Source organism: Rhinopithecus bieti, unplaced genomic scaffold, assembly GCF_001698545.2.
Source record: "Rhinopithecus bieti isolate Rb0 unplaced genomic scaffold, ASM169854v2 scaffold_11938, whole genome shotgun sequence".
NCBI classification, from domain to species: Eukaryota; Metazoa; Chordata; class Mammalia; order Primates; family Cercopithecidae; genus Rhinopithecus; species Rhinopithecus bieti.
In genome coordinates, this window is record NW_016806961.1 from 509,885 (window position 1) to 523,110 (window position 13,226).

General features: G+C 40.9%; 1 protein-coding gene across 1 annotated transcript in view; it reads left to right on the top strand.

The window, feature by feature from the left end:
• CIT (citron rho-interacting serine/threonine kinase) overlaps window positions 1–13,226 on the top strand; it is a 203,630-nt gene that overhangs the window by 48,961 nt on the left and 141,443 nt on the right. The window contains exons 5-8 of the mRNA XM_017879082.1: window positions 38–180; window positions 1,670–1,763; window positions 8,794–8,997; window positions 11,455–11,608. Of these exons, the coding sequence (XP_017734571.1) occupies window positions 38–180; window positions 1,670–1,763; window positions 8,794–8,997; window positions 11,455–11,608 (595 nt within the window). The remainder of the gene's footprint in view (window positions 1–37; window positions 181–1,669; window positions 1,764–8,793; window positions 8,998–11,454; window positions 11,609–13,226) is intronic.

Consider the following 13,226-nt stretch of genomic DNA (forward strand, 5'->3'; position numbering starts at 1 on the left):
GTGTGTGAATAATTAATAACTTTGGCATTCTATACAGGTCATGGAATATCAGCCTGGAGGGGACTTGCTGTCACTTTTGAATAGATATGAGGACCAGTTAGATGAAAATCTGATTCAGTTTTACCTAGCTGAACTGATTTTGGCTGTTCACAGTGTTCATCAGATGGGATATGTGCATCGGTAAGTGACACTCTGGTAGCATCTTTTTTTTTTTTGAGACGGAGTCTCGCTCCGTCACCCAGGCTGGAGTGCAGTGGCGCAATCTCCACTCACTGCAAGCTCCGCCTCTCGGGTTCACACCATTCTCCTACCTCAGCCTCCTGTGTAGCTGGGACTACAGGTACCCGCCACCGCGCCCGGCTAGTTTTTGTATTTTTAGTAGAGACGGGGTTTCACCGTGTTAGCCAGGATGGTCTCGATCTCCTGACCTCGTGATCCGCCCGTCTCGACCTCCCAAAGTGCTGGGATTACAGGCGTGAGCCACCGCGCCCGGCCTCTGGTAGCATTTTTATGCTGAGGATTTTTCTGTGTTGCATAAGAGTTCCTGCATGGAAATGAGTGGATGAATGATTTCAGGATCAAGATAACGCTCCATCCAGTTTTTAGCCACTCTACCAATAACTGGCTGAAAGCAGACTTTCCAAAATGGAGGACATTTCAGCTTGCCCATCCAGCAGTGCAATAGATCTAGAATTGTAATGTGCTCAGGTTTGCTAGTAAGATCTGGTAATGTAGCTAAGTAAGACTGGGAAGTCTTGCATGGGTTATTTGGATTATATGATAGAAGAACTGAATTTGGTTTGCAGAAGGAAATGTCATACCACACAGTAGTGTAAGACCATGGAGCTGTACTTCTGTAACTCTGCACTTTAGAATTTACAAAGATTTTTTTTTTTTGAGATGGAGTCTAGCTCTGTTGCCAGGCTGGAGTGCAATGGCGCCATCTCGGCTCACTGCAACCTCTGCCTCCTGGGTTCAAGTGATTCTTCTGTGTCAGCCTCCCAAGTAGCTGGGATTACGGGCACGCGCTGCCATGCCCAGCTAATTTTTGTATTTTTAGTAGAGACAGAGTTTCACCATGTTGGTCAGGATGGTCTCAATCACCTGACCTCGTGATCCACCCACCTCAGCCTCCCAAAGTGCTGGGATTAGAGGCATGAGCCACCGCGCCTGGTTTACAGAATCTTCAGTTGATAAGTGGTTCTTCGTGTCTTCACTCATCTGATGTTTTGTGTACATTTGAGAATGTTGTGGGAATACAATGATTGTTAGGCCAGGAATCACAAAATCTGAGATAGAGTCTCAGCTTTTCCATTGGCTAGCTACATGACCTTGGGAAAATTTCATAGCTCCTTTTGGCCTTAGTTTTCCTAATGTAAAATGTGTGTCTCTAGGAGAAATAATCCATTGAGTAATATGTGTTTCATTTCTCTTTTCTTTCCCTCCTATTCTTCCTCTCCCCCTCCCTCCCTCCCTCCCTCTCTCTCTCCTTGCCTTTTGGTTAACTTTGTTTCGCAAAATGTATGCTAATCGTTTATGTCCGTCAATAGAGGAGGTCTATATAGCAGAATACATAAACAAAGATTTTTGGCTCAATTGAAATTCTAGGTTAGCAGTTGCTTGCTGATTGGGATGGAGGAGGCAATTCATGGTCCTGATTTTCTTACAGAGACATCAAGCCCGAGAACATTCTCATTGACCGCACAGGACACATCAAGCTGGTGGATTTTGGATCCGCTGCAAAAATGAATTCAAACAAGATGGTAACAAAATGGAATAAGATAGCTTAATAGAGTTAATACTAAAAAGTATTCTTGGTCCTCCTAAGTTTGGGAAGTGTTGGGATAAAATGGTGAACAACGTTCACCTTTGGCAGTGTATGGGGGTCGGAATGGGGACACAGAACTATTTCCCACACGGTGGCACCTTTTCATTTATAGTGCTTGTTAATACCCTACAGGACATTTTTAGGAGCATTCTTATAGTTTGGTTAGAAATAAAGGAAAATGCTTATTTTGTTTCTCCCTTCATTTTCCTTGCCTGTTACAGACTGTCTTCTGTTATGTTATCTTTTTTACTTTAAAATATTTTCATGAAATGGAAACTCCTGTATGTCAAATCCTCTATTTCCTATGCAGCAAAATTGAAATTAATCACTGGAGTATTTGAACCAAATATCCTCAAGTGTTAAGAACCAAGTGCTCAAAATGTCATTTTTAAGTCTTGGATCTTTGGTAGAAATTGCGCTCTATTCCACATGCTAAGTAGGACGGCAGGAGGGTAGCTACTGAGATCAAGAGCGAGAATACTTTAGGAAAAAGATGACAAAGTAAAAAAAGATTAGAGTTTAAAAATCTTCTAATAAAGTTGGTATGTACTAAAATATGAATTTTGAAGTCAACTTTGCAAAAAAGGATAGGTCTAAGAGAAAATCGACTTAGGTTTTAAGACTGATTTTACAACTGAACCACTTGGTGACCTAGACAAATCCTTGGGAACTTGATCTTTTATACTTTCTCTACAAAAAACTGATGCTAGTTAAAATGCACAATTTAAGAGGTTAGAGAAGCTGCTCTTCAAAATGCCCCTCAAGTCTGAGAGTTAAATCCTTTATATAAAGGACAATATGTAAAATTTTCTTTTTTTCTTAAACTGCTTTCAGAAAGGTGGTTATTATTAGGTTGATGTTAAGAAAAGGCTTGGAGTTGCATGAACTTTTTGCTTTCTAGCATGTGGCCTGTGTGTTCTGCAGACCTGAGACCTACTTGAGAGAATTTTCTTGGTGTTCAGGCTCTTGGAAAAATAAGTTCCCCATGTTGTCCAATGTCAGAGTTTCTCAACCTCAGCACTATTCTTTATTTCAGGTTATTTTCTTGTAATCTGTTCACTTGATCATTACATTAAAAATTAGATTATATTGCTATAACTACAAAGCGTTTTATGTTTTAAAAATTATGTACAATTTAGAAACAGGCATGAAAACTTAGGTATTAATCTTAGTGGAATAAAACACAGAAAAAAAGTTAAAATAATGCAAAGTTTTATCACTTAGGATTAAAAAATTTATATGGGCTGGTACAGTGCCTCACACTTGTAATCCCAGCACGTTGGGAGGTCGAGGCGGGAGGATTACTTGAGTTTGAGACCGGCCTGGGCAACAAAATGAGACCTAGTTTCTACAAAAAATTAAAAAATTAGCCAGACGTGGTGGTACGTGCTTGTGGCCCCGCCACATGGGAGGCCAAGACAGGAGGATCACTGGAGCCCACGAGGTTGAGGCTGCAACGAGCCATGTTTGCACCACTGCATTCCAGCCTGGGTGACAGAACAAGACCCTGTCTTAAAACAAATTTATATGCTGCATTCGTGAAATTAAAAAAAATCATGAATTTAGAAATAAATTGAAGCATATGTACATTGACAATGTAACCTCAGCACTACTGACATTTTGATCTGAATAATTCTTTGTTGTGGGGGCTGCCCTGTATAAAGATATTGAGCTGCCTCCCTGACCCCTTCCTCCTAGATGCCATTAGCACCCTCTCCTCCAGTTGAGATAACCAAAAATGTCTCTAGACATTGCCAGATGTGCCTGGGATGGGATGATTGGGGGAAGTGGGATTTGAGAACCCTTAGTTGATCATGCCTGCAGTAGGTTGAGAAGCATCAGAAAGCTAATTAATTAGACAGGAATATGCGTTTGCAGTAGGAAAACCTGTTCAGAAAACTAATCAAGATCCAAAGTTACTGCTTGGTAAATAAATAGGAATTAAGAATAAGACCCTATCTCTGTGTCTGGGGTCATTCTCTTCAGAGCTTTTGATGGAGAGACAGGGTTCCTAGTTTGTATTTTTCAGTGCTTCAAACTGCCCTTTTCAGATATAATTGTAACAACCTTCACTCCAGGTAGGGAGCCTCCCAGGTTTATTTGCAACAAAGGCTCAATCTCTGATTATTTTGGTCAAGGAGACATGAACCTCAATACCACACACTTGAGAATATTGCCTCTCTTTTTTCCCTTGTGCTTTTAGGGTTGGAACGTGACAAGCAGATAAAAAGGAATTTTTTGCATTAAGTACAAAGTCCCTTTTGTTATAGAAGAGCAATAATCTGCACAGTAGATCAAGTCAAGTGTGGATATAAAATTATAATTTTTGGGGGGATATTTTTAATAGTGGTATTGGGTTAAACATATTTCCTTTAAATGAAATGTCTGTAGGCCTAAAGTAGGTTCTAAATGTTACCTGTACTCATAGTATACCATATAAAATATAATCCACATTTACTGAAACTACCATATATTACTTACCCCAAATCAATCAGTCCCTTCCCTATTACCCCCACATATTATCTTCGTATTTTGGATACCTGTGAATCTTAGATCTGTTCGGTTTTCCATTATCCATTGTCTTATTTCAAGCTTCTCATTCAGAACGTTGCTTTGGAGTATTTTCTGTTAGTAAACACAGGGCCTAGTGACCGTAGGACCTGCTGTGTGACTTAGGTCACCCACTTCTCTTTATTAGAATCTCAAAGAATGGTGAACAGCTGAGTTCCAATCTATCTCATTTGGCTATCATGAAAATGATCTAAAGAGATTGTAGATAAACCACATTATATAGCATGGTAAGTGATAACCCCATTTAGCAGTTGCAACCCCAGAAGAGATAGCCCTTTTTAGATTTAAGTAGGAGTGAAAAGCTTTATTTTCCACAAGAGGAATAACGTAGTGAGAACTCCTTTTCCCCCTGCTTCTGCAGGTATGTGCCCTAGGCAGCTTGATGGGTAAAGCTAGGTTTAAATAGTTTTATGTTTAAGCATTTCTTTTTTTTTTTTTCTTTTTCGAGACAGAGTCTTGCTCTGTCCCCCAGGCTGGAGTGCAGTGGGCGATCTTGGCTCACTACAACCTCCGTCTCCTGGGTTCAAGCGATGCTTCTGCCTCAGCTCCCCGAGTAGCTGGGATTACAGGTGCCTGCCACCATGCCTGGCTAATTTTTGTATTTTTAGTAGAGATGGGGTTTCACCACGTTGAAGCATTTTATGGAAAGGAGTTAGGAGGAGGAAGATACTGGTTTTCTTTCGTCCTCATCTGCTTTTTGTTAGTAAAAGAATCTGCTAAGTTCACTCTTTTCTTTCTCCCTCCCTCTCTCCCTCTTTCAGTTCTCCCCCGCTTTCCTTCCTTCCTTCCTTCCTTTCTTTTCCTTCTCCCCCTTTCTCCCAAAATATGGCAGACTCTTCTAGTCATTCTCATATAGTCTTCTGAACTTGTTTATTTTCTTCCCTGTCAATACAGTAAAAATTAACTAAGTTGGCCAGGCACGGTGGCTCATGCCTGTAATCCCAGCGCTTTGGGAGGCTGAGGCGAGCGGATCACCTGAGGTCAGGAGTTTGAGACCAGCCTGGCCAATGTGGTGAAACCCTGTCTCTACTAAAAAAAAAATACAAAAATTAGCTGGGTGTGCACGCCTGTAGTCCCAGCTATTCAGCAGGGTGAGTCAGGACAATTGCTTGAATCCGGGGGTGGAGGTTGCAGTGAGCTGAGATTGCACTTGCACTTCAGCCTGGGTGATAGAGCAACACTCTGTCTAAAAAAAAATTAACTAAGTTAAGTAGTACCTGGGCCCTATCAGATAGTGTCCTCCTGCAGGCAGGCTGGGCCCCTACTATAGGTTCACTTTTAACATGTCACTCAGATTAGCTGGCTGAATTGCTACCAGAGGAGAGTGAAAGCATATTGCAAAATCATAATCAGGACATGTGAGATTACATGTTGAACAGGTTTAATGTGCTTGGGTGTCAGTGACTAATGGGAACTTAGCAGTCATTAATTGTCATTAAAAACCTTTGTTAATTACCATTACACACTTAGAGATTTGTTAATTAACAAAGAGTAATGCCTTTGCTAATCACTATTATGCACTTAAAGAGTAAGCCAGTGGGTATTTTTCCCTTCATAGCTTTCTAGTACAAATTAATAAAATGTAGAAAATTAGAAAATGATTGTGCATAAATGTGTATAATCATGTATCTGTTAGGGGGCAAAAATTCGTTGGGGAATTATCTTTCTTTGATAAGTCTCATCATTAGTTTGAAAATGAGGCATTGGCAATTCATACTGTTTGGCTGGGTCGTCCTGAGAAACATGCCCCAGTCAATTCTGTTTTTGCAATTCTTTGGTTGTAAACAAGTGACTGTGCCCTGTGAGCTGCAAATAAGGAGAACTGAATATTCCTGAACAGTCTGTGGCAATAAAACAAAATCCAATAAGTGCAAATGGTATGTATTGGACAGTTGTGTAGTTAGGTCCTGCAAGGTCATTAGACATAAAGGATAAGTATTTAATCAACAATATAGTAGCATTTTCATTATCTAGTCAAATCAAGATGTTACAGTTTTCCTTCTCTTGTTATTTAAAAAGTATCTATTGCGGCTAGGCTCCATGGCTCACACCTGTAATCCCAGCACTTTGGGAGGCTGAGATGGCTGGATCACGATGTCAAGAGATCGAGACCATCCTGGTCAAACATGGTGAAACCCCATCTCTACTAAAAATACAAAAATTATCTGGGTGTGGTGACACGCATCTATAGTCTCAGCTACTCAAGAGGCTGAGGCAAGAGAATTGCTTGAACCTGGGAGGCGGAGGTTGCAGTGAGCTGAGATCGTGCCATTGCACTCCAGCCTGGCGACAGAGAGACTCCATCTCAAAAAAAAAAAAAAAAAATCTGTTGCTTATTGTCAGTGCATTTTAACCAAAACCCTTTAGTTTAATCCTAATCCTGTGCTGAGCTCTTTAGCATTTACATACATATTAAAAAAACAGAATCAGCCCAGATTTCCCAACATATTAAGGCTTCTCCTTGACTTAAACTACTTTCAGTTCTTCAAGCTTAAGTCACCCTGTGGTTTTGTCTTAGACCAAATATTTTCCCCTTTGTCTCCCCTTCTGTTCATCAAGCCAGACCTGCTTGTAGGTTTCTTGGATGGTGTGAACATCTGGCTTTCTTGAAGGGGCATTTATAGTGGAAGTTTTATTGCCCAAAGCAGTGGACAATCCATGTCAGGAATGGTTGTATCATACTGCTGTCTGAGTTTAGGGCTTGGAAAAACCTATATCAGAATGTGGGCCTGAGGGAAGGGGTGAGAAGAGAGGAGAGGGAAGAATAGGTCTGTTTCATATAATGAGAAAGTCTCATGGTTGAGGAATGGATGAGATTCAAGTTACAGGCTGGAAGAGCTTCATCCAGAATCAGCCCTGGGGAGAGGAGACCTCATCATGTCCTCACTAAACATTCACTTTCCTCTCCACACCCGGTTAAAGCAAAGCAAATTTACTTTCTTGATGTAAAGCCCAGCCTTCAAGGTACGTGGCCTTACCCACAAAATCTCTTGGCTCACTCAGGGGCACTTACCATTGTTTAATGAGGAAAAAGTTCTTTTGCACCATATAACTGCTGACCTGAGAGAAGCCCATTATGATACAGAGTTATAAGACAGCTGGTCAACACACTATATAACTAAAATCAGGGCCTCTCTGTTTTGATGGGGAGAAAAGTTAGAGATAGAATCTCTAGACTTCAAATTTCATGGCTCGGTAAAACGTCAAAATAATTTTGAAGACCAAAGGGGTTGCCAGCTTACTAAGCTGCCTAGACAGGGGTGGGTATGAGGGGAAGAAAATCTACTTCTTTCATCAACAGCATATCAAGAAACAAAGGACATTTAAACACTAAAAAGTCAGAAGGACAAAGTCTCAGAGAAAAAGGTCGGTCCTTTAAATGGATTACATTTAGCTTTATAAAATGCCCTCCTGTGTTGTCCTAACCTTTCTTTGCCAAGGTCAAGTGCTTGGGTGCCATTGAATTATAAGCCCCTGGGTTCTGAACAGTGGGGGAGGGAATCACAGGAACAAGGGTTAGGGGTAAGGAAAAGGAACTCATTAACCTTGGGCCCTGGGTGGAAGTTAATTATCATGTCTTGCCCTGTGGGTGGGTTGAAGTAGGAACATTAATTCCAAAGGCAGTTTTCCAAATTTTTGAACTTGAGATTTGTAATATTATATTGCCAGTTAGCCACCAGTTTTGTTTTGTTTTGTTTTGTTTTCTTTAACAGTCACCTTATCACCCAGGCTGGAGTGCAATGGCTCAATCTTGGCTCACTGCAACCTCTGCCTCCTGGGTTCAAGCGATTCTTGTGCCTCAGCCTCCTGAGTAGCTGGGAACCACAGGTTCGCACCACCACGCCTGGCTAATTTTTGTATTTTTAGTAGAGATGGAGCTTCACCATGTTGGTCTCGACCTCCTGGCCTCAAATGATCCACCCACCTTGGCCTCCCAAAGTGCTGGGATTACAGGCATGGGCCACTGCACCTGGCCAACCACCAGTTTTCTAGTAATGGTTAGGTTGATCTTTTAGATTCATTTTTAGAGTTTATTACCATTTTGTTGTTATCATAAGAGAAGTTCTATTATATCAAAAACTTGTATTAGAAAACACATCTTCCATTCCCAACTCTCATTCGTATCACCAAAGGGTGTATGTGTATCATCCACAACTCTTGCCCTTTTGCCCTTGGATTACATTATATGCTTTGTGCTTTTTTTTTTTTTTTTTTTTTTTTTAAATTAGTAAAGCGTTTGCATTTCCTGACAGTGTGCCACTTGACAGCAGGTTTCAGTGCCTGGGAGAATAGTAATCAGTGGCAAATCAGCTTGTGTCTGAAATGTGGCTGTTGGCAGTCTACTTGAGGATAATTGAAAGTTTGCTGTATTCATTTTATTGATGGGATTCTAGGTGAATGCCAGACTCCCAATTGGGACCCCAGATTACATGGCTCCTGAAGTGCTGACTGTGATGAATGCGGACGGAAAAGGCACCTACGGCCTGGACTGTGACTGGTGGTCAGTGGGCGTGATTGCCTATGAGATGATTTATGGGAGATCCCCCTTCTCAGAGGGAACCTCTGCCAGAACCTTCAATAACATCATGAATTTCCAGGTAAAGAGTCCTTAGAAGATTTCGAGATCATATTGAGAAACGTTATTTAAAAATTGTGCGAATGAGGCTGAGCGCAGTGGCTCACACCTGTAATCCCAGCGCTTTGGGAGGCCGAGGTGGGTGGATCACAAGGTCAGGAGATGGAGACCATCATGGCTAACATGGTGAAACCTTGTCTCTACTAAAAAAAATACAAAAAATTAGCCGGGTGTGGTGGTGGGCGCCTGTAGTCCCAGCTACTCGGGAGGCTGAGGCAGGAGAATGGCGTGAACCCGGGAGGCAGAGCTTGCAGTGAGCCAGGATTGCACCTCTGCACTCCAGCCTGGGCAACAGAGCAAGACTCCATTTAAAAAAAAAAAAAATTGTGTGAGTGAATGTTGTTTAAAAATTGTGTGTGTGAATATTTTATAGGTATCGTGTGAATTAATGTTTATAGAATGTTAGATGTTATTTAAAAATTGTGTGAATGAGGGTTTCAGCAGTGCTAGAAAATAATAATAGCAAATACTTACATAGCACTTAACTCTGTGCCAAAGGCTTTTCTAAACATTTTATTAATTGTATTTCACGGAATCTCAGCTGCCAGTAATGATAAGACTACACCATTATTTTATGTACTGCTGAGAAAGAAAAACTGCTGCCAGTGAGTCTATGATACTTTTATTGATTATAAAATACATCTTGATTTCAGTGCTGGTAAGTATGAATAACTGTGAGTCTTAGAATTGAGGAGGTATAGTTTTAGTTAGTTAGTTAATCTTCAAGCAACCCTGTGAGGTAAGTATTATTATTTTCATTTATAAATGAGGAAACCAAAGCACTGAAGGTAAAGTAACTTGCCTAAAATAACACAGGCAGTCTGGCTCTGAAGTCCATGCTCTTGATTTTTCGATATACTCCTTCTTAGTACTAACTATTGAATATGGTATTAAAATTGAGGAAATGAATTAGAAATACAATTACATATAGATATGTGTTTTACTGTGTGTGTGTGTATATATATATATATATATAGTAAAACTGTTTTCTTTTTTTTTTTTTGAGACGGAGTCTCACTCTGTCACCCAGGCTGGAGTGCAGTGGCCAGATCTCAACTCACTGCAAGCTCCTCCTCCCGGGTTTAAGCCATTCTCCTGCCTCAGCCTCCCGAGTAGCTGGAACTACAGGCGCCCGCCACCTCGCCCGGCTAGTGTTTTGTATTTTTTTAGTAGAGATGGGGTTTCACCATGTTAGCCAGGATGGTCTCGATCTCCTGACCTCGTGATCCGCCCGTCTCGGCCTCCCAAAGTGCTGGGATTACAGGCTTGAGCCACCGCGCCTGGCCGTAAAACTATTTTCTAATAACTGTACTTTCTACTACATTAAGCCTATTTATTTATTTATTTTTTTGAGATGGAGTCTCACTCTGTTACCCAGGCTGGAGTGCAGTGGCACAATATCAGCTCACTGCAATCCCTGCCTCCTGGGTTCAAGCGATTCTCCTGCCTCAGCCTCCTGAGTAGCTGGGATCACAGGTGCCCACCACCATGCTTGGCTAATTTTTGTATTTTTAGTAGAGATGGGGTTTCACCATGTTGGCTAGGCTGGTCTTGAACTCTTGACCTCAGATGATCCGCCTGCCTTGGCCTCCCGAAGTATTGGGATTACAGGCATGAGCCACTGTGCCCAGCTCATGAAGCTCATTTCTTAAGGCTCTGATAAATGTGTATTTTTTAGTTTCAACCAAAAGGAAAAGGAACGTATTTCCTAGGTTTTGGATCTCACCCAGTTTTCATCTTTTGGGAATGCTTAATACATATTTTTATGTAAATACATTATTTGTTATTCTTGTGCCTCCTCTTGAGTGAAAATTTCCCCTTAGATGACTCTTGGAACTAATTTATTTCCTTCCCTTTAGCTCACTCACTCATTCAATCATTCAATAACAAGTGCATTATCATACCACGCACTGTTAGGTACCAGGTTTACAGGGATGAGCAGAAGAAGCAGGCCCTCTCTGCCTTCTTTATTTTTCATCACACTGAAATCACAGCACAATATGTAGGTGCAAAAGTAGAGTGCAGAGGGAACATGCAGAAAGGAGTTATAGGATAGAAAAGGTAGCCAAGGAAAGCAGCGAGAACAGCGTGATTTGTTCAGGGAGCTTTAAATAGCTCATCATTGTTGGACAGCAAAGAGAGAGATGGGGAGCGTGGCGAGATGAGATGGGAAGGGGAGCCGGGGTCAAGCCATGGAGGATGCTGAACCCCTACAAAGGAACTAAGCCTATTGATGTGAACAGGCCGCTTATTTTGGGAACATGCCTTTGGTCCAAAGGGAAGAGGGCACGAAACTTCCTTCTCTAAAAAACAACAACAAAAAAAGAAACTTGCATATATGAGAAATACTTTCTTCACTTTGAGGCATGAGAAACGGAATCCCTGCTAAGGAAATAATTCTTTTGTTTTTTTGGAACAGCGGTTTTTGAAGTTTCCAGATGACCCCAAAGTGAGCAGTGACTTTCTTGATCTGATTCAAAGTTTGTTGTGTGGCCAGAAAGAGAGACTGAAGTTTGAAGGTCTTTGCTGCCATCCTTTCTTCTCTAAAATCGACTGGAATAACATTCGTAACTGTAAGTAGGGCTATTTTCCGTAATTTGGGATGTTGGGATTATGAAACACTCAAGAGAGATGTGAGATTATTCTGGCCCAAAGAAGCTTCGGTAAATTATATAAATAAAGGCTGTAATTATCTACACGAGTATTAAAGGCTAATGATATAGCCGTCTTTGAGTAATAATTCTGCTTTAAAATTGTTTGTGTAGAACTGGGTCATTTATCAAACTCTGTGTTTATGTGGCCTTTAGAATAGTGTCCCTCAGTAAGTTAGAGGCACAGATTAATGGAGTTTGAAGGTTGTCACTTGATTTGACACAATTGCTTCCAAAAAAGTGGATCTAGATATTTCATTCACATATCAGGAAAAAGACTCAGATTAGGCAACATGCCCAGGTTGTTCTGCTAATGGCTGAGTTTAAACCAAAACCGTAAACACCTCCCTGTGTTTATTCATTTGTTTCCCTCGATAATATTTGTCTTTGCTCACAAGCATGTAAAACCTATAATGTATATGCACAGTAGATTCATTCACACATCACTTTTTATAATCAGTTAGTGCAAACTGAATGAATTCATTAAAAACAAAGACTGGGTTTATTATCAACAGAAACCACACAATGCTCTTTTTTCTTTTACCAGTTGGTGATCTTTTAAAAATCTTTTTAATTCTTGGATGTGTTGTTGATTGAATGTCTTCTAATAACTGGACCCAATGATCAGCATGGATTAGAGCCAGTAGGAAAGCAGTTGTCCTGTTTGAGTATGTGTTTTGTTTTTGGTGATGGAGGGAGGTTGGGAAATGGAATCTGTTTCTAGGTGTCAAAACCAGGCTTCTGATTGGAGATGTGTTATAATTGCTTGCACCTTCAGCTAGGACATAGTATGGTAAAAATTCAGTATTGTCCAGTTGTAAGCCATTTTGATGGTTTCTCTAACCTGCTGAAATATTTAAGTAGGTCGCATTTCCATAAATCTTTCTTGGCAAATGTTTTTATTATTCGGGTGGCCACATTGCTTTATTTTTCTAAATAAATAGACATCTCCCCCCAAATCTCCAAGGTTCAGACCTTTTAATCAGTAATATATTTTCAGGGCATTCTTCCTTTTATGCTTTTGGAAAGATCTGATAGACTTTCTTTTAGAAGCTATTCAAGTATTTAATCTTTTCTTGTCTTGCCTTTTTATCTCTGTAATCTTCTTGAATAAGCACTTAATTTTTTTATTCATGAACTTGCTGATCATGCCTAAGAATATATCTCCACCTAAGTAAGTCAGTGAATGCCCTCCTATCTGTGTTGCATATGTTCCAAGACTCCCAGTGGGTGTGTGAAACTGATGATAGGACTGAAACCCAGTGACACTGTTATGTATAACACTGGGGGCCGGGCGTGGTCGCTTACGCCTGTAATCCCAGCACTTTGGGAGGCCGAGGTAGGCGGATCATCTGAGGCCAGGAGCTCGAGACCAGCCTGGCCAACATGGTGAAACCCTGTCTCTACTGAAAATGCAAAAAGTAGCTGGGCATGGTGGCGCACGCCTGTGGTCCCAGCTACTCGGAGGCTGTGCATACATACCTGTGTTATATAAAGTTTAACTTATAAATTAGGCGTAATGTATTTGACTCCCAGCTCC